The sequence below is a fragment of the Protopterus annectens genome, chromosome 10.part0 (genome assembly GCF_019279795.1).
Source record: "Protopterus annectens isolate FY-2018-M chromosome 10.part0, PAN1.0, whole genome shotgun sequence".
Taxonomy (NCBI): domain Eukaryota; kingdom Metazoa; phylum Chordata; order Ceratodontiformes; family Protopteridae; genus Protopterus; species Protopterus annectens.
In genome coordinates, this window is record NC_056744.1 from 1,038,613,228 (window position 1) to 1,038,638,433 (window position 25,206).

Consider the following 25,206-nt stretch of genomic DNA (forward strand, 5'->3'; position numbering starts at 1 on the left):
TGCAGTCGCTTTGCTTTTCCATGCTCATTTTGCCCTTTCACTGTACTCGTTAAGCTCATTTGACTTTTATCATGCTCATTACACTTTTCTTGTGCTCGTTTTACTTTTAACATGCTCGTTATGCAAATCAGAAGTAATTCGGAACACTTTCATAAGTATTTCAAATAACTTTATCAAATATCATAGTTTCGAACATTTTGTTTAATCAATAATGCGTTTTGTGCTTTTCATTTGATTAATAATGCATTTTGTGGTTTGTGAATGCTTTGCATAGTTTTCTTTATGAAATAAATCATTTATGCGAGTTTTAATTACTTGAAATACATTTCTGAACTTTTTCAGTCATTTGAGCAGGTTGAGATGAGTCATTTCTCTATATACCTCCATTATTAACTGTGCACCTCATGGTGCAACTTCTGGCTTCTTGTTGCTCAGACATCCTGGTTCCAATACCATGTCATTCAGGCACCCCACTTCTGACACCATGTCGCTTATCCGGTCAGGATAAAACAGACGAACAGTTGTGGGTTTGGTTCAAGCAGCTTTATTACATAAATACAAATCAGGATCGAAGCTTAGTAACTTAAACTTAAATAAACTTATAAAATAAACAGATTGACTACTGCGCTCATACATGTTAACACTCTGGCTGTTCACTCAAAATGGCACTGCTGCCTGCACGTGCTCTTTATACGCACGTGCCCTCACTTTGAAATGCTTCTTAAAGTTACAACACACACTCTGATCTACAGGCAGCATCCTCCATGTGCAGTATCAGTAATGGAAACCTAATCCTAGCAGATTGGAGGAAATTGAACCCACAGCCCTCTAACCTTCCAGCGTTAAAGGTGAGTGTACTACCTCCTGAGCCACTGACACTGACTTGCTCACACTAGAATTTCCATCAACATTTGCAAATGGGTAGTTAATATAAGAAGACAAGTAGTTTGGTATGCTAGTGGTGTTCAGTACAACATACAGACTGCATATGGCAGCATTTTAGATTTATTTTTCTGAAATTTGTTGGATTTTTTTTTGGGGGGGTGGAGTCATTTTGTGAATTGTCAACACTGTAAACACACGATGCTGCTTGTCACATCTTGGCTACTTTTACATTCATGTACTTTGCCTTAGGTAAGCCTTTTACAACTAGGGACATGTTCATATCAGTTTAACACATGATACAGAGATAAAAATTAAAACAAAAATTAGAAAAAAGAAAAAAAAAACAAAAACAATGAACAATGTCCCTTAAGAAATACAATGGTGCAATTGCTTGTATTAAGAAAATGTATTATAAAAATTTGTTAAGCTACTGCAGTAACGGTCTACAGCTTATTACTGTTAGGCAGTACTACAACGCTTTTACTTAAGAAAATATGCATACTGCTGCACAAATGGCACACTTCAGAAACAGACTGGGTGGCATTTTGCAGTAAAAATATTTACTATTTAAAAGCTATATGAAATAGGCATTACTTTAGTAGTATGCGACATATTAACAATTTGATTATAAATCTGTATTAACTCCTATTCAGAATTATATTTTGATTACAAATGATGCCTCCCTGAAACCAGTGTTATCTCTATTAAGGTCACTTACTTCTGCAGATCAGTAGATATTTTTAATGAAAAGTGCATTCATATTTAAGCTTCCTCTTTTGTGACTGCTTACAGACTTCAGCTGACAGCAAATTAAACTGTGTAATGAAATAGAGAGGTGTGTAATACAGTTTAGTCCCAGGCAGACTGTATGTACATATGTACTAATTTACTGTGTTTCTGCAACTCTTTTTTTAGGCTTTGTGACTAAGTGTGAGATTCAAAGACATCATGCTCACTGCTGGCTAGTTACTCTATATATACAAAGCTGACGGATGCGTAATTTGTGAAAAAAATTTCATATTTGTAGATGGTGCTCTGTGATGGCATAAGGAGACATCAGAGCAAGAACATTCTTGTCATTCTGTCTATACTAAGCAGGAAGATGGCAATTGGTTGTTGGGAACAGCACACTGATAGGGTAGATATATGGATCGGCTGGGATGGGGTGGCTGTGATACTAACTAAAAAGGTTGCACAGTAGGACAAAACTTTGCACCACGTATTTTAATAATGTTGTAAACACTGAGGGGGGTGTTCTGCTCTTTAAGTAAAAAAGAATGTCATGACTGCATGTGCTTTCTGAATAAGGAATGAATAAGCACTAATGGATAATGTATTAATTTAGGAAGGGCACAGTGTTACAGCTGTTGTTGTTGTCTTTCGGCTTTTCCCAGTTAGGGGTCGCCACAGCGGAACTCCGGTCTGCTAATGACTGGCAGTAGATTCTGACGAACGCCGAGGTGACTGCTCGACGTTCAACCTTCAACGAAGGCACGCCCATTTACGCACGTCTTTTGAACGCCCACCCAACCGCGGGGAGGACATGCAGACTCCACACAGAAGGCACTCCCTGTTACAGTATGTTTCTAAATTTACCAAAATGCACAAGAATCTCTGGGGAAAGGTGTCCAGCAGGACAGCAGTGTACAGCCTATATTATGAAGCACCTCCTGCTCTTACAGTACTTTTTAATTCCATTACTGAAAATGTACAGTTCATAACAAACATAACAAAATAACTTTAAAGTAATAAAATCAGAAACACAACCAGTAAATGGGGAAACAAAGGCACCCTTCAACAGTCAGAAGACAGTAATTTGCTAGACACAAATGTATGTTAACAGCCAGCCTACCATAAACTTAAAGTTTGTTCAAGCAGAACTTACTTAAAAGCACCAGCTACATCTTCATAAAAAGTTGTATGGATATAATAGCTATTTCATTGTTAAATCACAATAAAAAAATCCACCTCATGTATCAACACTGCAGAATATCCTCAGTCTTCCTCTCAGCACAAACACATCATTATATGCTGTACTCAGAATGCATTTTCTGAAACCAATATCCTCACAGTCTTACTTCTGGGAGAAGATCTTGTATTATGTAACATGCAGGAGGTGGCTGCATCTGGCCTATGTTCTCTTATGGAAAGTGCAGTGAGATGCAAGTGGCTGTCATTCTGAGCTATCTTTTTTTTGCAAAAATATATGTCTGGAAACTGAAGAGAAGTTAAGTAATCATTTCAGTGCTACAACTACCCAAACACAGGTTTAGCATTGATGGACTTATACTTATATTTACATTCACAGACCAACCTAGGTATTAGTATCCAGAGCAAGTTAAATTCCCTGCCCTTCTAGCCCATGTCTACTATTTACTAGGATCTCAAAAAAGCCAAACAGTTGCAGAACAAAGTTTAGTTCATTGAGTCAGTGCTAGATAAAATATGAAATAAACCAAGCAACACTAATACTAAACAAGTGTTTAATAAAACAAAGTATCAGGTCAAACAAACTCTTCATCATTGTTGTATTTTATCCACTATTTACTAGGAATCATTGACTCAGCTGATCCCCAGCAGCTAACCAGGAAGTACTTGACATTGTTTACTTTCATTAAGTTCACTTGGCTCTTCCGGTTCATCCCTTCCACCTTCTCTGAACCTACCTGCCTTTTATGCTATTCTGATTCCACCTGATAATGTAGAAGCAATCTAAAATTTTCAAACTTGTACAAATCACTTGACATCATACCTAGCTTACAACTATTGTTTATCTCTCTGCAGTCTAGGAGAGCACTATGTTTTGCTGACTGCTGCTTTGTTGACAATTATGTTGTCTTTGTTATGTAACTGTCTTCTGATAATGTTAATTCCTCAGTATGCAGAACATTTCATTCACATCTGAATGGCAATTAAATCTTACGGGTTGCATTAAGTTTGTACTTCATTAAAATTGGATCTTTTCTTCAAGTTTATGTAACTTTGAGCTTAGTATATTTTAAGACTGGGCAATGTGGGAGCAGAATTCCTCATGTTGTGGGGTACAAAAAACAATGTTTATCATTTTATGTTTTAAGCATGTATGCTCCTAAATACTGCACATTCCAGATGTTTTTATTTGTGATCTTTTGCACTCCAATATAAGTTGGATTCAGTTCTTCACTAGAGAGACATATTCTTACTCATACTAGACAGTCTTGAATCAATATTCCCTTTTCCAACATTACCCATTTTCATACATCAGGAAAAGGATGGATTCCAGTAGCCAAATCATTTTTTTTAACTTGCATTTAATTATCCCTTGAATTTATTCTGGATCTTGCATGCTACTTGTTTGCTTTGTCAAACAAAGAACTCTGAAAAATACAGTATAAATTACTGTTGGGAGGAATAATCTGAACCTGATTCAATAGTTCATAACTTCAAACTTGCAAATATCCTTTTATATCCTTGATATTATTGCTAAAACTGGAGCATAACAATAAACTCAGCTCATGAAACTGCCATAACATACTATTAAATGGACTGGCTCTATAAGGAGTCAGGCAGAGTTTACAGGTTCTATGACCCAACAAGCAACTCTCATTTAATTGATTTATTGTGTAGTTGACAGGTAAGCAGTGGAAACCTACAGTCATGGTTTTAAAACTTTGAGTTCAAAACATAAGAACATTATATACACGTTCTGAAAGTACTCTACTATCACAAAAAAAAAAAAAATATTGCTATCAGCAGTGGTACTGCAAAGTATGTAAGCTTCCTCTGTAAACCCCCCCCCCCCATGTGGAGGATTGTGCCTCCTTCATGTCTGCTAACTAACTGTATTACCTACAAAATCACATTACCGTAAAGTTAGAATACTGGGCTTACATGCAAAACCAAGTATTTTCTTCATGTTATTTCAGCCTCTGAATTAGAATATTTAGTATGAGGGCAGCCCATGAAATATAATGGATTAGCAAGGAGGAAGTAAGGATAGCTATGAAGAATGGAAAGGCTGTTGGTCCAGATGACATACCTGTGGAAGCATGGAGGTGTTTAGGTGAAATAGCAGTGGAGTTTTTAACCAGATTGTTTAATGAAATCTTAGAAAGTGAGAGGATGCCTGAGGAATGGATAAAAAGTGTTTTGATACCAATTTTTAAGAATAAGGGTGATGTGCAGAGCATTTGTAACTACAGAGGGATTAAATTGATCAGTCACAGCATGAAGTTATGGGAAAGAGTAGTGGAAGCTAGGTTAAGAAGGCAGATGATGATTAGTGATCAGCAGCATGGTTTAATGCCGGGAAAGAGCACTACAGATGCGATGTTTGCTCTTAGAGTGTTGATGGAGAAGTACAGAGAAGGCCAGAAGGAGTTGCATTGTGTTTTTGTAGACTTAGAGAAAGCATATGACAGGGTGCCTAGAGAGGAGTTGTGGTATTGTATGAGGAAGTCGGGAGTGTCACAGAAGTATGTAAGAGTGGTACAGGATATGTACGAGGGTAGTGTGACAGTGGTGAGGTCTGCGGTGGGAGTGAAGGATGCATTTAAGGTGGAGGTGGGGTTACATCAAGGATCAGCTCTGAGCCCTTTCTTATTTGCAATGGTGATAGACAGGTTGACAGACGAGATCAGACAGGAGTCCCCGTGGACTATGATGTTTGCAGATCACACTGTGATCTGTAGTGAGAGTAGGGAACAGGTGGAGGAGACCCTGGAGAGATGGAGATATGCTCTAGAGAGAAGAGGAATGAAGGTCAGCAGGACTAAGACAGAATATATGTGTGTGAATGAGAGGGAGGCTAGAAGAATGGTGAGGATGCAAGGAGTAGAGGTGGCGAAGGTGGATGAGTTTAAATACTTGGGATCAATAGTTCAGAGTAACGGTGAGTGTGGAAGAGAGGTGAAGAAGAGAGTACAGGCAGGATGGAGTGAGTGAAGTGTGTCAGAAGTGATTTGTGACAGACAAGTACCAGAAAGAGTGAAAGGGAAGGTCTACAAGAGGGTAGTGAGACCAGCTATGTTATATGGGTTGGAGACAGTGGCATTGACAGAAAGGCAGGAGTTTGAGTTTGGATGTGACAGAGTTAAAGATGTTAAGATTTGCACTGGGTGTGATGAGGGTGGACAGGATTAGGAATAAGTATATTAGAGGGTCAGCCCAGGTTGGAAGGTTTGGAAGCAAAGCCAGAAAGGCAAGATTACAATGGTTTGGACATGTGCTGAGGAGGGTTGCTGAGTATATTGGGAAAAAGATGCTAAGGATGAAGCTACCAGGTAACAGAAAAAGAGGAATGCCTAAGATAAGGTTTATGGATGTGGTGAGAGAGGACATGCAGGTGGTTGGTGTGACAGAGCAAGATGCAGAGGACAGGAAGAAATGAAAACAGATGATCCGCTGTGGTGACCCCTAACGGGAACAGCCGAAAGAAGATGAGTATGGGGGCAGCCCATATATCAGAGAACAGTAAGGAACCATAACTCCATCTAATAAAGATAAGATTTATATTCACGTTTTTATAATCGCACCTTTTAGTATTATATGTTATCTCCGTATTTAGTCTTTGCTTCTTCTATATATTTGCATCATCTCTGTTTTTGCTCTATGTAAAACTTCCAGCATGTTTTGACATATGTTGTAATTTTATTGTCAAACACGAACAGTGCTCTTTACTGACATGCACTATTAATAGTAAGTGACAAATAAAGCTGTATTGAATTCTGTTTACTAGTAATTGGGTGATAATTCTGTTTACTAGTAACTGACTGACTAAAGCTGTTTTCTTCAGATGAATAATCATCCTTACTAGCTGCATTATACTTACACATATTATTGTATTGTATCATAAGTTATGAAAGTTACTAGCTGACTACACCAAAGACTGAATTTGCCCATGTATATTAGTGAACCACAGTACACTGGGAACATTCATCAACTCATTGTGTTTCTTATTAATGCAGCTACTACAGTACTAAACTGGGCATTGAATCTGCCAGCTTTATTAGCAAAACACACTAAAGTGAATTTTCGAGTGTTATCTGTAAAATGTTTCACAGCTGAACAGCTTGTTCTGCTCAGTTTGGTAGAGATGTCCTGCTTAGCTACAATGCTTTACAGAGACATAATTAACATGCCTCTGAATTGCTCCTGTGAACCTCCCAGAATTACTTATCACGTAATTTAAGCAAACTTTACGTGTTCCAATGAACAGCATATCACTGAGCTGAGTAGCTAGTATGTTTTCCCCACAGAAATGAATAGGTGCAGTGCAGCTAATAACGATGTGCACCATTCATGGAAGTTGTATAGTATGAACATTTGTGAATCGCTATAAAAAGATGTCTGTGATAGTCAAGAGGCCTAATTTATACAGGCCCTGTCTATGGCATCGCTACTCGCTTTCATGTAATTTGCTGTGTAGCTCCTCTGCTGCACTGACTGTTTTACTACTGCAGCATCTAAAAGTGACATTTCATTTAATATATTCACTCCACATACTTATAGTACCTTATGGAACATTAAGTGAAATTATTTCAAAAGTTTCATGTTCATTGTAGCACTGATTATTATACGTAATAAAATGAACATCTGGAATCAGTTACTACAGATTCTACTAATCAACAGTCATCATTGTCAGGTTTTCAGTCACATTTACTCATTAGACAGTTTACAGTGTACTCCCTCAACTTTTCCAATTTCACCATCTACTGAATGTGAACTTCTAATCATCTCCATCTAGGCCAGCAAGGAAAAAAAAAATAATAACTTTGCATGTATCTGCATCATTTCACAGGACCTACTAAAGATATGACAGAAACCACTACATGGTAACTTATTATGACAGCAAAAGGAAAACAAGGTAATGAGGACTTCAACTCCTATCAGAGGTTCTTCTCTGACCGCTCTTCCTTCCCAGTCCCCTACTGCCAACAGTTTGATCTGGCTCAGTGTATTATGCTCACTACCATGAATGCAAGCTTCTGGTAGACAAAGCTTTTAACCAAAACATACTGGTTTTGTACCAAGTGAAAGGAGAACAGCTATAGTCACTACCCTGCACAAGGGAAGACCTTCCTCAAACCCACGCAATTACAGACCCTAAGTCTGACCAGCCTAATATTCAAAGCTATAGACAGACTTATCATGGAATTAATCAATCAGGACATAGGAAACTTATAAACACTGGACCTGTCTCAGTTTGAATTCATCAAGGGCAAGTTACTAAACCTGGTGGATTTTTTTGAAATTGTCAGCAAAGTTATGGATGAAGGCAAAACAGTATACGCCACATACCTTGACCTGGCCAACACTTTTGACACAGCTTCCCACCTAGGCATACCAGAAAAGATAAATAAACTGGGAATAAACCACTTTGTCACCTGCTGGATTGCCAACTCACTCACAGATCTGATGCAGATAATCAAAATAGGGCAAGTTTCCTCCACAGAAGAGACCGCTCATCAGAGAAGCCTCCCCCGCAGAGTTATGTGATGGGACATCTCCAGTTTGGATTCTACTTTTCTGAAGCAAAACCAATAGCAAAGGGTTCTGGCTGACTAAGTTTATGAAGGAATGCAAGTTAAAAGCAGTCAGTGAATCCCCAAATGACTTAGCCATCCTGCAGAAAGGTTTGTCCCAAATAAATAACTGGTGTCAAAAATAATGGACTGAAACTAAATGCCTAAAATACATTATTATATCTGTTGGGAAGTCATCTACCACAATATGCCCCTAAATAGTCGTCCCAGTTGCTCGAAATTTGGGAACTTTTATTTATCTATTTTTATACATTTAACATTTGTTAACCGGGAAAGTCCAACTTGGAATGAAGCCAATTTTCAGTGACGGCCCGGGAAGAAATGCTCCAGATGCATGTCTTTGTAAATTACATAGAGAGTGACCTGACTTTTGACCAACATGCGTCTATTGTTTAAAGAAAGCCTTTCTATATTGCACAGCTTATAAACAAAGTAATTTTGTCTAGATCTAGTGATGTCACTGTCCCCCTTTATTCAGCCTCCATTAGGTCAGTCACTGAATTTAATGCCCCCTTTAGCATGCATCTCTCCAGACACATGCGACAACTGGAATGCCCACAGAGATACCTTACTAAAAGGATACAAGGTCTAAACAACATGTTCTACATGGACTGACTAAAAGCCTGTCACTATACTCAACATCCTACAGACTAAGAGGTGACCTGTGTCTGGCATATTAGGAATCCTCTGACCCACTACTGATGGATTTACTGCACATCAGCAAGTCAAATGGCATCAGGTAAACTTGGTCTAGGGATCTAAACCTCTTCTGCAACATCAAAACAATGGTTTGAAGGGACAGGTATATCTTCCAGAAAATACTGATGTTCTGTATCAAGTCATTTAACCAAACAGTTCTTTGGGGCAATTGGGAGTTTCAGCTAAGCTCTAATGGTTTCCTGGATTGCATAGCTAGTACTACCTATTAACCTATGAAGAACATTACTTATATTTCCCTTTCTCTAGTCAAACACGGAGATGAATGGATTGGAATCTGCAAATGTATCTCTGGTTTAGTACCCTTTTCCCTTATGGATAATTGTAACATGTAAATGTCCTGTCCAGCTCTGGCTTATTCATACATACACTACATCCTCACGGATCAACAGCCTATTAAGTACCTATGAATAACCAACCACTATCTGCTATGTATAGATGAGGAATATCCTAAAATATCATTACTATATATATTCTAGAAACATCAGATACTAATGATTCTGCATCTACCCACCCACAACCTCTTCTTCCCCATTTCTGCATGTATGACTTAGTATCCTTTACTGTTAATCTACAGAGTCATATGGGCTTTCCTACATTTTCATTCTCAGGAAGAGGCTAGGGATCACATCAATTCTTCCGTACTCATTCATCTTATCTTTTGAACTCTTCTTTGGAGTTGTTGTCTTTCGGCTTTTCCCAGTTAGGGTCGCCACAGCGGAACTCCGGTCCGCTAATGATTGGCAGTAGATTTTGACGAATGCCGAGGTGCCAGCTCGACATTCAACCTTCAAGGAAGGCACGCCCATTTACACGTCTTTCGAACGCCCACCCAACCGCGGGGAGGACATGCAGACTGCACACAGAAGGTATTCCAGCCCAGAATCGAACGGGAGAACCTCTTGCTGTGAGGCAGCAACGCTACCGCTGCACCACCGCAGAACTCTTCTTTGGAGTGGAAAAGTTAAATCCAGGTCCCTTTTCTACATTATGGATAAAACATCCTTGGGTACTAGTATATTTAACAGCTTTATTAAATCACGTTTTAATCAAAGCCATAGGTACACTCACACTTCTAGAAAAGAAAACAAATAGTAGTAAAAAGTCATCTTGATTTTCATGCAATATGTGTGTGTGTGTCCTGGCACTGTGCATATGGAAAAGTAATATTCTTACTGTGTCCACTTAAGTAACTTGAAGCATTTTGTAATTGCAATGCTTAGCAGTCTGCATTATACTGTAAACTGTTTATAGAACCCTGTCCTATTTTTCTTAATGTATTACCTCAGTTAAAATTCATTGCGCCCTCTTACACTCGTCTTTGAACTTTATCCACATTTTGCAAATTTATTTGAAGGTGCTTTCCTCTCACCAGAGCTCAATCCTATTTGACTTGCTGATGTGCTTGTTATACTTAAGCATGCCAAACTGCTATAAGCTAAGGAAAGCCTATTACAACACGCGGAGAAAAAATATTAATTCCTCCTGTGAAGGCAGGCACATCACAAAAATGCTGCGAAATATAGCTGTAAGACCCAGAGACCTTAAACCTACCCCTGAATTTCCCATACCCAGTATCCTCTGGAATAAACTGATGATTATGGGATACTCTTTGGTGACGCAGTAATTTACGCCACCGTGTTTACCTGTAGTCATCAAGGTGCGAAAATGTTCCTTGTTCAAAATACAAATAAAATATGCAGAAAGACGGAAGGGCAGACAAAAAGACGTAAAAACAATCGAAATGCAACCGAACAGGAATGTTTCAAACTGGAAACATGTACTTTATAACTATCAAAAAAATCTATCAGGAAACTTTATGTAAGACTGACTGAAGATAAGATCAGCCAAGTGCAATTTTGTCGCGCTATTCCTACGCAGCAAGTGCTATTGCTTCACAAATGAAAACGTTCTGCCAGAGACATTTTTCACTTTTACTGGAGGTTTCATCTCCTTTTAAGGGAAGGCGGGTGTTTTTATTATCAGATGCTTAGTAGCACTTTTCCAAGGACGATTACCACTGACGCCCCCCACTTCCGGACGTTTTGGTTAACGTTACAGTTGCTCAACTTCACACAGGAAACTGATTTGTAATAATTACGTATTAAAAGTTATAACATGAACGCCTATTGATGTTCTGTACCTCGCAATCTGTCGTATTTGTTAAGTCTTTCTCTGGTTGCATTTTGCACTGATACAGTCGGTGCAGTCATCTTCCTGCTTCGCAATAGACTACACCGAACCGATGGGCGGGGTCAAACAGTCTTAAGCACAAATTAGCTATAGTTTTGACAACGTCCCACCCTCATTTCAAGGAAGTAGGAATAGCAAAATGGTAGCACTGAGACTATAAAATAATGCATATTACTGTAAAGTATTCTAATAACGTTATGGTTTTGAAGATTAATGCTTTCTGGAAAGTAATTGAAAACCTATAAGTTAACCTATAAGTTATTTATGAAACTATCCTGTAGAAACTACAGACAGACAGACTCGTTGTAATCAGTAGTTCCGTGTACAGTTGCCATAGAAACATATTCAGTTCTGCGGTACTTGATGTGTGCGTTTTTATGAACTTTCCCGGGAGTAAACGCGTCCTTTAGCTATACGTTTCCTAGTCACCTGCATGGTATAATTGTACAAAAAGGGAAAATAAATTATTATAAATATTATTTGTGGCATTTTGGCAGTAGCACGTTTAAACAGCAGTCTGTTTTGTGGCTACTTCTAGCTGCCTCAATGGTTTCATTTTCTGACAAGCATCTAAATAGGATAAGAATGTAAGTACATTTTTCTATCTTTTACAGGCAGAGTATCATGTAAATGCTGAGACAAATAATATAATAAAATGTTGTAAGACTGGTGGCACCCAAGCCTGATGAAGTTGTAAGTTTTATGAAAGAATAATGGAAATCACTGTATCCCAAACTTTAACTTCTATATGTGACACAAGGTAAGTTATTTGTAATAAGGGCCCCAACCATGCGTTTATTCAGTCACCTGAAGCAGGTGGGTATATGTCTTAACTCCCACTGATTTTGGCTAAAAATGTTGCTTTATCCTTCGTAATCCCTCTCAAAGCTATTTTGGCAGAAAAGTTGGTGAATTACTTTTAACGAATAGTGACAGCAAACAGAGGATAGCCTTATTTTACTTCAGAAAATACATATTAATTCACATTCTGTTATTCTGCTAATATCTTAAGTTACTAAAACTGCTATTTTAAAAATTTAATGGTACTTACGAGGGTATTGATCTTTGAGAATCTTTAGAAGCCTAGTGATACATTCTCATGAGTTTTTAACCCTTATATTTTAAGTTTGAATAACTCAGAGACATATACATGTTGATCCTATCCATGGGGGACAAGGGTACTAAACAACCAGTGGTGAATTTGCCGTTACTCATCCATTTATCCAAATTATGTTTGAATAATGTGTAATTGCAGTACTTTGCTTTATATGGAAAGGAAGGCAATTCCCAAGAAGTGGTATTCTCTGTGATGCATATCTGTCTATTCAAAATGTTCTATTTATGTTGTAAAAAAAAAAAAAAAAGATGTAGATCATTTGAGTGTGTGTTTATGACTCTATTAGACTTGAAAATGTGCAGTAAGTCTAACAGGATAGCATCTGTTGAGGCTTTGTATGTGAGGCAGAGATCACCTCTCAGTAGCCTTTATGACAACAAGAAGAGGGACAAGGCTTTGAAACAGTCTGCATAGTTTTTATGATTTACGTCCTTGATTTTCTTAGTAAAAAAGCATTGTGGGTGTTCAAATTCTGTCAGATAATTCATCAGGTGCCTACAGGACAGGGCATGATACTCAATGATCTGCCCGATGAGTACAGAATATGTCGGAATGATCACACCCCTGGACCTAAATGGCATACCTTTGGTAATAAGCTGCGCAATGAAAAAGGACTTTCTTACTTTAGTGGATACATGGTGATTGAAGGACAGTTTGTTGTCCACAATGGTTAACATTACATATGGTATGTAGAAGCATTTACGCTGTGTATGGTGTTGAAACATAAGAATAGTTACAAAGACGGTTCTACTGAGGGTTGGTACTTGAGAGGTTTGTCAAAGCAGTGGTATTGCATTGATAGTGTTCATTTGAGGCATGCTTAAAAAATAAGTATTTACTTATTTTATTTACTTTACTCACATTTGTTTACTGTGAAAGTCTGAGTGGATAATGGTACCCTTTTTCAGTGGAAGTCCAGGGAGAAAAGCTCCACATATATAGGTACAGAAAATACATATACATATACATCTACATAGATGGAGATTGACTTCATGTTGTAATGTGCTATATACACATAGGCTAATACACATATGCCATCAGTAAAACAAGAGATATACAGTATGATACAGTAATGAAATATGTTAACATGTAATATGTGAGTGACTAGATAAAGTGAGATTACAGAGTCATACAGAAGAGTATGATGGAGTGGAACTTCTAATAGTTGATATAGAGGGCTGAAGATCAGTGAAGGGGAAAAAAATAAGTAGTTGTAAGAGGTTATAAGTGGTATAGATATGAGAGACAGGAGAAATATAGAGTAAGAGAAAGAGTAAGAAGAACAATGAGAAACAAGGGGTACATAGGCATTAAAGGAGTAGGGGCTTTATTAATTCGCCAGTAGAGCAGCATGTGCAAAGCCAGGTGTTTGAGAAGAATTATTTTAGTTACAGCTAAAAAAAGTGAATGTTATGAATTGCCTAAACTGAAGCAGGGATTGCATTCCAGGCTTTTCTGCACCATTTTGAGTACAGACTTTGTCCATAGGTTTTGTGAGGCTTATAGATGTCAAGTAGATATTTATCAGTAGACTTAAGTTGAAGATTTGGAAGATAGTGGCTGTGAATTGCACTTATAGCTGGGTAGGAAGTGGGGATATATATTATGTGTTAAAGATCATGTTTAATAACAGCAAAACAAGTTTTATCTTTACATAAAAAAGTGTTTGCATACATTCTTCTGCTTGTGAGTACTCTTGCTTATATAAATGAGTGTTGGTTTCTCTGTATTAATTTAAAATTTAAGTTTAAAAACAAACATTCTGAACACAACAGTCTAAATTACTCCTACTGTTTTTATGGCATTAATATTAACATAACGGCAGGAGGAGTTTACATCACTCTGAAATACTTATACAAATGCACTACATTTGCATGAATAAATGTTTGCCAACTTTTTAAATGAACAGTTTGGAAAAAAACTTTAAAGTCATTTATGAAAAAAATGAAACTTGGTTTTGTGGTATTAAACATAATATTTAAGAGAAGTTAAATATAATTTATTTAATGGAGTCATTCAAACCAGTTTAGGGTTTTTAGTGCAAAGCAGTGCATAGCTGGCAAACTTATTGGAACATTGATCTAGTTTAGATTTTTAAAGTGGCCTGAAGGTTAGTCTAGATGGGAGAAACATATAGTGGAGAGGGGAGTAGGTATGTAGTGGCAAGAGTGACTGGTCGATAAAATAAGGAATATTTTGACATTATATAACATTCCTAGCTTTTTGTAATGTTTGTATGTTGTTCTGTATGTGGAGATCATATGTGAGAGTGTCATCTATTGTAACCCCTAACAGTTTTGTATTGGGTACTACTTCAAGTGGGAACATTGTTTAGGGATGTAATCTTAAAGTTCTGTTTTTCATGAGTGAGTGATTTGGGGAGAAGTAAAAAGAGTTTGGTTGCTTATGGATTAAGGAGTTGGTTACAGAGACGGTTTTCAATAGAGTTAAAGATAATTTTTAACAAGGGGCATAGGTGTCTGAAGCTGTTGATAACGGGGGGGGGGTGAGAAAGACACTTAGTGATCTAAAAAGGGCAATTTTTTTAAAACTATTTACTACCACAACATGGGTTCACTTAGAATACATTTTAAGCTTAGCCAGTTTCCCTTTTGGTGCTTGAATTAACATTTCCCAATTGGTCTTACCTATCCCATGGCTGATAATTGTACATTAGCCCTAATGAGAATAACTGTGATCATACCATAGATAATTTGAGGGGACCAATGTAAGGGATGCAGCATTTAGGAACTGCCTATTCATTAGTGGCATGAGGGGCAATCCTGGAGTACATTTTATATTACCCATCCTTAGGTCCAAGTTGCATTTGAATTTGGACAGGGGTGAACTTTGTTTTACTAGAATGGATAGTCTGTAACCCCCCCCCCCATTGCTCTAGCAGCAGCCCCCCTCCCCAGCCACTGCAGTGTTCCATTACTTGGCTATTTCTCCTCAGTTATCATAAACATTGTTCAAACTTGTCAGCATGCATACAGTTTTCTTATTTACTTCTACAATGATTACAGAAATTGAAATAAAATAGCACAAACACTGGGCCATTTGGTAACAAACAGTATAGTCTCACAATGAAAACAGACTAAGCATGAGCAGTAAACTTCTCTGCCCTTGAAACTCACATTCATTGAAAGGGCATGAAAACCCACATTCATTTTGCATCTGGCTAGTGGAGGACTAAGCTTATCTCTAGGTTGTTTTCAAACCATAGGCTCCTGACACATTTTTAGGGCCATGCATGCATATATGAATTCTTTAATTCACCTTCCTGATTGTATTAAATTATAGTCGTTGTATAATACAGCACCACTTGTTAGAAAGTGTTTTAAATTTGTAGTTTTGAACGGTCTTCTAGTAAGCAATGAAACAAAATGTATGCACCAACAATGACAAAACTACCAATTTCAGAAAATTTCAACCATAAAAGGCCACTCAAACTTTTATCATTACAATCCACCAATATCAGTAAATATACAAAATCTCTACAGAAGTAAAGTCATCCAAGTAATTCCACATTAAAATGATCTGTAACTAATGAAGAGGTTGCTGCTAGCAAACAACTTTATATTTCGTAGTTTCATCTCCAAATAAAGTGCCTGCTGCCCTTGAAGGATAAATTGGCTATGCTACATTAAAAAAATGATAAGCTAGTAATATTGCAATAGAGAATGGACGACAAACTGGTAACGGGTTCATAATTACTAGGTAACTCCTCTAGAAGAGGACATTCACAGGACTGCAGCATCCACTCCTTCAAAGTACAACACAGTACAGTATCAGCGCTCCATCTGCATACTGTGGGAGTCTTCTGCATCAAAAGCAAGTATACTACCTGTTGTGCTACTAACAATGCAAGCAGACTTGGCATAAGCAGCACTAAACTTCTCTTCCCCTGAAATTCTCAGCTCCTTGTAAAATCCTCACTCAACTCCTTGAATCACAAGTGGTAGTATAGGTAGACAATTCAGGCTGTTGTTTCTTGTAACTAAGGTGCAGGGTTTGAGCTTGAGTAACAGTAACCACCAGTTATACCTCACTGGGGCATTTATATATACACACACACACACACACACACACACACACACACACACAAAATCATCTCCCTAGCCAGCAGAGCAGCATATATCAAGCACAATCCCTACAGCCAGCAGCAGCAATAACATCTCCAAAGCAGCAGCATACATCTCCTTACCTGAAAAAGGCAGGCAGTGGAAGTTTAATTTCATGCCTAGGACTGCATTTGGCATAAATGATGCCACCATAGAGTTTTTTCACTACCACAGGGACTCTTTCTCAATGGTCCGACACCCTTGATTGGGGAAGATGATGCTTTGGGTAGACATTTAAGTAAGCAACAGCACGGAAGATGGAAATAGGAATTGTGACTAGGGTACTATTTCATGAGGGCTAGACAAGACAAGATGGTTTTGTAAAAGTGGGAGGGTGCTCCCTCCCCCTTGCTCAATGGTTCCCGCACCCTTGACAAGGAGAACCAACTATTAGTTTTACATAAAAAAACTGTTTGCATGCATCCTAGTGCATGTAAACAGTCTTTCTTGCAAAAATAAAAGTTGGTTTCAAGCCAGTTAAGAAAAAAAATGCATTTAAAAAAAAGAGACCCAACACAGAAGCGTAATGTACTCCTGTCATATTTATGGCATGAATATTAATATGCTGGCAGGAGATGTGTACATCACTTTGGAGGCAAATCTAATTATGGTGTATTATCATGACTGCATACTTGGCAAGTCTAATTATGGTGTATTATCATGACTGCATACTTGTAAAATAAATTAATCTCTAACCTGTTAAACAGTTTATCAAAAAACTTTTAAAAGTGCTTTTTGCCAGATTATTCATTTAACAGGTTGGCAATTAAATAATTGTTTCACAAGTATGTAGTCATGGTAACACACTGTAGTAGACTTGGCACCCAAAGTGTTGTACATATCTCCTACCAGCATGTTAATACTCGTGCTGTAAATACAGCAGTAGTATGTCAGACTTCGATGTTTTGAAGCATGTTTAAAATACATTTTCCTTAACTAGCTTGAAACAAACTTTTACTTTTACAAAAAGGAGTGTTCACATGCACTATCATTGATGCAAAAACTTTTGTATTTAAAGGTAAAAGTTGGATCTGATGTTGTCCTTTTCATTCTTCTTCAACATATAGGTTCAGATCTGATCCTTGGATCTGACTCGGCTGCATATGGCAGACTTCAGTCCAGCTCTTGAGTTCCTCCCTCTACCTACAATGCCCTACTCCAGCTCCATTGCCTCAGATCTTGTTTGCCACCATCACAAACACGCTCAGGTTTGAAGCTCTCGAGCAAGTCTAAAAATTATTTTGTGAGTTAATTCAGTTGTTTTTTTTTTTCTAAAAATTATTATTTCTCTACTATTTTGACTTCCTCCCTCTAGTTATTCGCACACAGGGAACAAATCTTTTTCCCTGTCTTCCTCTAGATTTTGTAAATCTTTTATGAATGGCATTTTTCTTTTGAGGCCTCTGATAAAGGTTCCCTCACCACCTCGGGGATCTAACAGCTATATTCCAGGGTTTAACACAAAAACATTTTGAACCTTCAGGCAGATCTGATCTAAAATTTCTGGCATGGATGATTGTTTTCCTGGTAGCTGTAACCTCAGCAAAAAGAATATCTGAACTCCAGGCTCTTTCGTCTTAAAACTCTGTATATTATTTTTCATAACGATAGGGTTTCCTTATGGACTAACATTTCTTTTTTATCTAAAGTAGGTTTTAAAAGTAACATCAACCAGTCCATTCACTTGCCAGTTTTCTTTCCAAACTTTTCCAATAAATGGGGAGTACATGCTATGCCTCCTTGATGTACACAGACAACTATGTTTTTACCTTTATAGAATAAAACAATTTAGAAACTAAGACCGGCTTTCTGCATTTTTTTCCTTCAAATCACCTAGGTCATCCTGTTTCTAAAGTTACCCTAGCTAAATGGATTACAGACTATATTTCATGGATTTACACTCAGAAAGGTATGCCACTACCTAAACCTCTCCAAGCACATTCAAGCAGATCTATGACTACTTTATCTGCTTTTTGGTCAAGAACTTCAGTTGATGATATTTGTACTATATGGTCCAAAATTCATACCTTTGTCTCTCATTATAAATTGGATATCATCTCTAGAAACAGAGCTGTCTTTGGTTTAGCAGTACTTCAGAATAGACTTCCATGAGGGCTTCCTGAAATCATTGCAGCTGGGGACTATGTTCCATATGTTGAGAAAGAAAGAAAGAATGAAAAGAAAAAAAATCAGATTTAAAAGTTATGTACTTGCTATAACTAGGCATCTGCAAGTTTCCTCCTGTCCATCCCCTATCCTTTTTCTTCTGGAAGGACAGATTGAACTGTATTTGGAACCTACATTTTCAGGTTTGAGCTATGTCTTTTCTGTTTGTCTATATCTGTTTTTCTATAACCATTGAGAAACAGGACAGCAAACATGAGGCAATGGTGATGGAGTAAGGCATTGTGGGTAGAGGGAGAGTATTTGGCCGAGTCGGATCCAATCCATACTCATATGTTGGGGAAGAATGAAAATGGAAAACACAGATGCCTAGTTATGGTCAGTACATAACTTTTCATTTTGTTTTTTTTTAAGCATGATCCTTAACTCTTTTGAAAACTGTTTCTGTAAGCAGCAACTCCTTATTAATCCAAAGGAAATCAAAGCAAACTCCTTTATTTTTTGTATATGAACACTTTTTTATGTTGTGAAGACTGCCAGCCCAGCTAGATAGAATTTTGTAAATAATTCTGTCATTTGTGAATAGCAATATGATTTGTATGCTTGCCTTAGAAATGTAAGAAAAGTATATGTTCTGTACTGAGCTTCAAAATTGTAACCACAGTGCACCCTGCTGGAAAAGAGCAGAAATGTGTATAAACTACATGCTTATGCAAATGTATGTGTTGATGGTAAAGGCTGGAATATACAGAGTTAACTTGCAGACTCTAAGAAAATAAGTGGAACTTGTTTATGACTCTGCTATCTCTGTTTTAGCTCAAAGTAGACACAATGTCTAGAATTGTAGACTTTCCTATTGTCTGGAAACAGAGGTAATTACATTTTTCCAAGGTAATTGTTTTATAACTTCCAGTTTCAGACAAGCTTCTAAGAGAAAAGTGTCAGCTTTTGAGAGATAGAAGTATTTTTAACAGAGACATGTTAAATTCTGCTGGTATCTGTTTAGCCTGGAAACTAGATAGAAGTGTCAAATAGTGATGTCATCTAGCTAACCCAGCAGTAATGTGTATTATTAATTTAAGAACTATGCAGTTATAGGCGCTGTTTTCCAGTAACAATAAAGATTTTCCTCTTAATAAAATGTGGAAACTCAGTTTCAATAAATTCAAGGTCCAAGTCCAACAGACCACTAGGTAAAACGTTTCAAGACACCAATTTATTTGACAAAAAAAACAGATTAAGTGCTTTCATCTCCCACATGGAGACTTCATCAGAATCTGTTACACATACAAATCTTCAGTTTAAATACATCTAAGTAAAACACACTTAATTAATCTTGACTTCTAATAGGCTGGCCATTAATTGACACTAATTAACATTGAGGTAATGCTGAACCAAACCTTTGGTAATTTACACTTGAATGTTAATACAAAGTTGTAGAGGTTCATAGGAATTCATGATCTTAACATTTCATAATTTTGTTTCCAACTTATATAAATGTTGTAAAAATTAAATATAAGTAAAATCATCAAAGAAATTGTGACAGGAAATACTCATTTCTTATTAATACATTAGTTTGGTGTATAAATACCAATAAATATATTAAAATATAAAAAATATATATTAATAAGTATGTGTAACAGATTCTGATGAAGTCTCCATATGGGAGATGAAAGCGCTTAATCTGTTTTTTTTTTTGTCAAATAAATTGGTGTCTTGAAACGTTTTACCTAGTGGTCTATTGGACTTGGACCTTGAATTTATTGAAACTGAGTTTCCACGTTTTATTAAGAGGAAAACCTTTATTGTTACTGGAGAACAGCGCCTATAACTGCATTTTTTCTATTTGGAAGTTGTGTGCTTTTCGGTTACTAGAGGCTGTAATTGGCGCTTTTCTGGTATCGAGGATTCCTGACAGTATGGAGAGTAGTGGTTTACTCAACGAACCAATCAAATTAATTCAAAGTTACTCACAGGGGAGTAACAACGGGACTGAAGCTTTAAATGAGATTCCCTGTGCGCAGAGCTCACCTAGAGGAACAGGGGAACGCAATCACGATACACCAATAGGTGAGAATGATCCAGGAAACACAGGGAACACTAACAACGAACACTTCCGGTCCAACCATGAGCGTCGTGAGGGAGCGTATGCTTGTAGAGGTAATGGAGGAACCACCAGGCAGAGGGAGAGCGTTGAACGAGAATATCCCAGTGTGGATCTTTACAAATGACTTGACAATTCCTTTGGAACATTTAAATCGAGGGAAGAACAGACGCAAACCCATAATGGTGGATACAAGGACAAATGTAAGACTCTGAAACAGTATTTAACAAAATTTAAAAGTTTAGCATTGGATAATTGGTATTTAAAGTAATGTATAGATAACAAGATAGTACCGAAGGGACTTAGAATCAACAAGTTCCCTAACAATACAGTACTGGATTCTGAATTTTTTAAAACTATTGTGAATATTTTAAATGATTGGGGGCTGGCCATTCTTAGAGGAATGATAAAAAACAACGAAGAAGTTATATGTTTGAATGTAAAAGCAATATTGATAAATTGAATGAGGAAATTAATGCTGACCTTTTATTTTCTGTTGATGAATACAAGAATATGTATTTTAAAACCATGTATGATGTGGACAATGTGATTTCAAAGAATCATGTTAGGAAGACAAGAAAATTGGATAGGGACTTGAATGAATACAGGGAGGGGAAAGCATATTTTTGTGACAACAGGAATTTTAGAAGGAATTTCCAAAATAAGGAAGGAGGTTACAACAGGGGAACAGAAATGGGGTTTGGTGAACACCAAGGCCATTATGGGGGATACAAACAAACATATAACCAGTATGGAGACCAAACTATTAATAATGGGACTCCTTTAGAAGAGCAGGGACCGAGAAGGTCTGAAAGGATAAGGAATTTAGACCAACAACCATCTTACGCAGTAGCAACGAGGAATTATTATGTACCACCAGAGAGGAGGGGGAGGGGGGTGTCAGGGAGATTCAATAGACAGTAACATTTGTGCTACCACGTCTCAAGAACGTGTTAATGTCAACGAGAATTGTATAAACTATATAGAGAGAAATGTTGGGTCTAACGTAGTTATTTTATCTAAAGACAATTTTTTTTATTTATAACTACACAGATGTTGAGGTAAAACAAGAACATTTCAATTTGTTTACAAAAGTTTTCACATTTGTCCCAGTTAAAAAACCTGGGATTGATGAAATCCTATTAGATATCAGGCTATTCACTAGGAAGTTGAATTTATTTCACATGTTCAAAGAAAGGAATACTAAATACAAAAAAAACAATCTCAAGAAAGCCAGTACTTTTAACCCCCCAATACACCAAGACATATTGAATTTTGAAAGATGTGTCATGGGTACAATAAGGGATGGATACAAGAAACATTTACCCACAGGACACAATTTGACTAAGAATGAAATTTGTACTCTACAACAATTAAGTGTCAATGGTAATTTGCGGATAATGAAACCTGATAAAGGTGGAGGGGTAGTGCTGATGGATACATGGGACTATACTAAGAGAATATGTGATATACTGGACAAAGATAGTAGGTATAGCCTAGTTTCTAGGAATGAAGTGAATATTTCTTACAGAAAAATAGACATGATTTTAGAAGACAATTTACTACAAGGTCTAATAGACAATGAATTATACAATTTTCCAAGAGTAACAAAACCAGTTATTCCAGCAATATTTGGTATACCTAAGGTGCACAAGGACAAAGAAAGTCCACCTTTAAGACCAATTGCGTCCTCACAAGGTTCAAAAACACAACCACTTGCAATTTTTGTGGACGTCAAACTAAAAGAATTTTATAAGAAATTTCCACACATTTTAATAGATTCATGGGATTTCTTATCTAAAATAGGTGGCACCCAGTACAGGGATGGTATTTTTTTTGACAATTGATGTAAGAGATTTATTTTCAGACATTCCACACCAAATTGGGTTGGAATGGTTTGAAAATATCATAGTGGAGATGAAAATTCTTATAGCTGATGATTTTAAGCTAGTTATGGAAAATATGGAACTTGTTTTGAAGTATAACTGCATTTATTTTCAAGGAGATTTATACCACCAAACAGATGGGGTTGCCATGGGATCTGCCTGTGCCCCCATTTACGCAAACATTATAATGTTATTCTGGGAAACGCATTTTGTCTTTAGTTCTACTTTTTACAAACATATTGTATTGTAGGCTATTATAGATTCTTGGACGATATATTTATTTTGTGGGACGGACCCGAAGATGAAATTAATAAATTTATTACACACATCAAACAGAGTACAGAATTTCTCAAGTTTACTTATGATTCAGACTCAGAAGAAATACATTATTTGGATGTTAAATTGACAAAAGATAGAATAAACAAAAAATTCAAATCTAGAATTTTTCGGAAGGAATGTTACTCGAATTCTTTTTTACATTTTAAGAGTGACCATCCCTACCACTCAAAGATGAATATAATAAAAGGACAAATGATTAGAGTAGCTAGAATGACTTCTGACAAAACAGAACTGATGGAAGAAATGGAAATACTACACAATATGTTCAAGGAAAGGGGATATCCTGACCACACGATTGAATCAAACAAAAAAGTTGTTATAGATAGATTGGATACATTATACAAACCCCTACTAACAAATATAGGTACTACTGGGGTAGAAAATATGTTTAGCACCAGAAAAGATGAGGAAGAGAAACTTCCTTTTTTGGTTTTGACACACTTTAATGGTGTCAGATGGATTAAAAAATGCATCAACGATGCATGGGGAATGTTTAGTAAAATGTCTAATAAGACAGATGTTTTCTAGTTACCACTTAGATATGCTTTTAGGAAGAACAGAAATTTGAAAAATATACTTGAGAAAAAGAAAAACATTCCAAGTGGAGCAAGTAGTAAATATGGTACTTTTAGATGTGGTAGGTGTGCACAATGTGTTTTTATGGCAGATACTAAAGAATTGGAACTACCAAATATAACTTTGAAATTGATAGGTAGTAAATACTACAGTTGTTACACAAAAGGGGTGGTATATTTGTGTTACTGTAAGAAATGTCTGAAATACTACATAGGGAAAACTGAACGTAATTTAAGGGCACGTATATATGAACACAATAGAGATATTATCAAAATGAACGACAACAACGCCTTATTTAGACATACCCGAATATGTAGAGATGCAGATTTTAAATTTTGGATATTGGAAGAGGTGGTGAAGCAAGAGAGAGGGGGGGATTGGGAAACCAAACTGGAATTTAGGGAGATGGTTTGGCAGTTAAGGTTGGACGCAATTTAGGGAGATGGTTTGGCAGTTAAGGTTGGACGCATGTGGAAATTATGGATTGAATGACCACATATCCATCAACCCAGCCCTTAAGATTCTCGCTGATGACCCAAAGAGACATTGATAGATGGTTAACTGTTGTAACTTATGTAAATAAATAAATAAATAAAATATTCAGATTCAGTCCTTATGGAGCATGTACATATAATATATTTTATTTTTATTAAGGGTGTAGCTTAAAATATAGTTAACACTATTTAAGGTACAAGAATAAATGTGGTTTTAACATACAATATGTTTATACTATATATAAATATATATATAATTTTACATACATTTTATATATATATTTATATATATTTTTTATATTTTTATATATTTATTGGTATTTATACACCAAACTAATGTATTAATAAGAAATGAGTATTTCCTGTCACAATTTCTTTGATGATTTTACTTATATTTAATTTTTACAACATTTATATAAGTTGGAAACAAAATTATGAAATGTTAAGATCATGAATTCCTATGAACCTCTACAACTTTGTATTAACATTCAAGTGTAAATTACCAAAGGTTTGGTTCAGCATTACCTCAATGTTAATTAGTGTCAATTAATGGCCAGCCTATTAGAAGTCAAGATTAATTAAGTGTGTTTTACTTAGACGTATTTAAACTGAAGATTTGTATGTGTAACAGATTCTGATGAAGTCTCCATATGGGAGATGAAAGCGCTTAATCTGTTTTTTTTTGTCAAATAAATTGGTGTCTTGAAACGTTTTACCTAGTGGTCTGTTGGACATGGACCTTGAATTTATTGAAACTGAGTTTCCACATTTTATTAAGAGGAAAACCTTTATTGCTACTGGAGAACAGCGCCTATAACTGCATTTTTTCTGTTTGGAATTTAAGAACTATCTCAGAGAGCAGGTGTGTGAATTTTGTATTTTGTTCTAGACCTGTAAACATCTCTTCAACACTTCTCATTTATATCTGCCTGGCTCTGTAAGCAAGACATTTAGGGCATAGTATCTTTTAGAGATAGATAGGAATATAGCAAGAGTAGTCTAGATGTTTTCTGTATTTATATGAGACTGTTCTGCAATGTTGTTTTAAAATATTTCCTGTGATTCTGAGCTCTGTTGCCACTGTGTTGAGTTAATGAATATTGTCTTGTGCTTTTATTATTAAA

At 36.5% G+C, this 25,206-nt stretch overlaps 2 protein-coding genes across 2 annotated transcripts in view; one reads left to right on the forward strand and one right to left on the reverse strand.

Annotated features, from left to right (window-relative positions):
* FPGT (fucose-1-phosphate guanylyltransferase) overlaps window positions 1–11,362 on the reverse strand; it is a 279,232-nt gene extending 267,870 nt beyond the window's left edge. The window contains exon 1 of the mRNA XM_044086835.1: window positions 11,269–11,362. Within this exon, the coding sequence (XP_043942770.1) occupies window positions 11,269–11,338 (70 nt within the window). The 5' untranslated portion in view covers window positions 11,339–11,362. The remainder of the gene's footprint in view (window positions 1–11,268) is intronic.
* Window positions 11,363–11,556: 194 nt separating this feature from the next.
* LRRIQ3 (leucine rich repeats and IQ motif containing 3) overlaps window positions 11,557–25,206 on the forward strand; it is an 867,930-nt gene continuing 854,280 nt past the window's right edge. The window contains exon 1 of the mRNA XM_044086836.1: window positions 11,557–11,905. The gene's annotated coding sequence lies outside the window, so the exon portion shown is untranslated. The remainder of the gene's footprint in view (window positions 11,906–25,206) is intronic.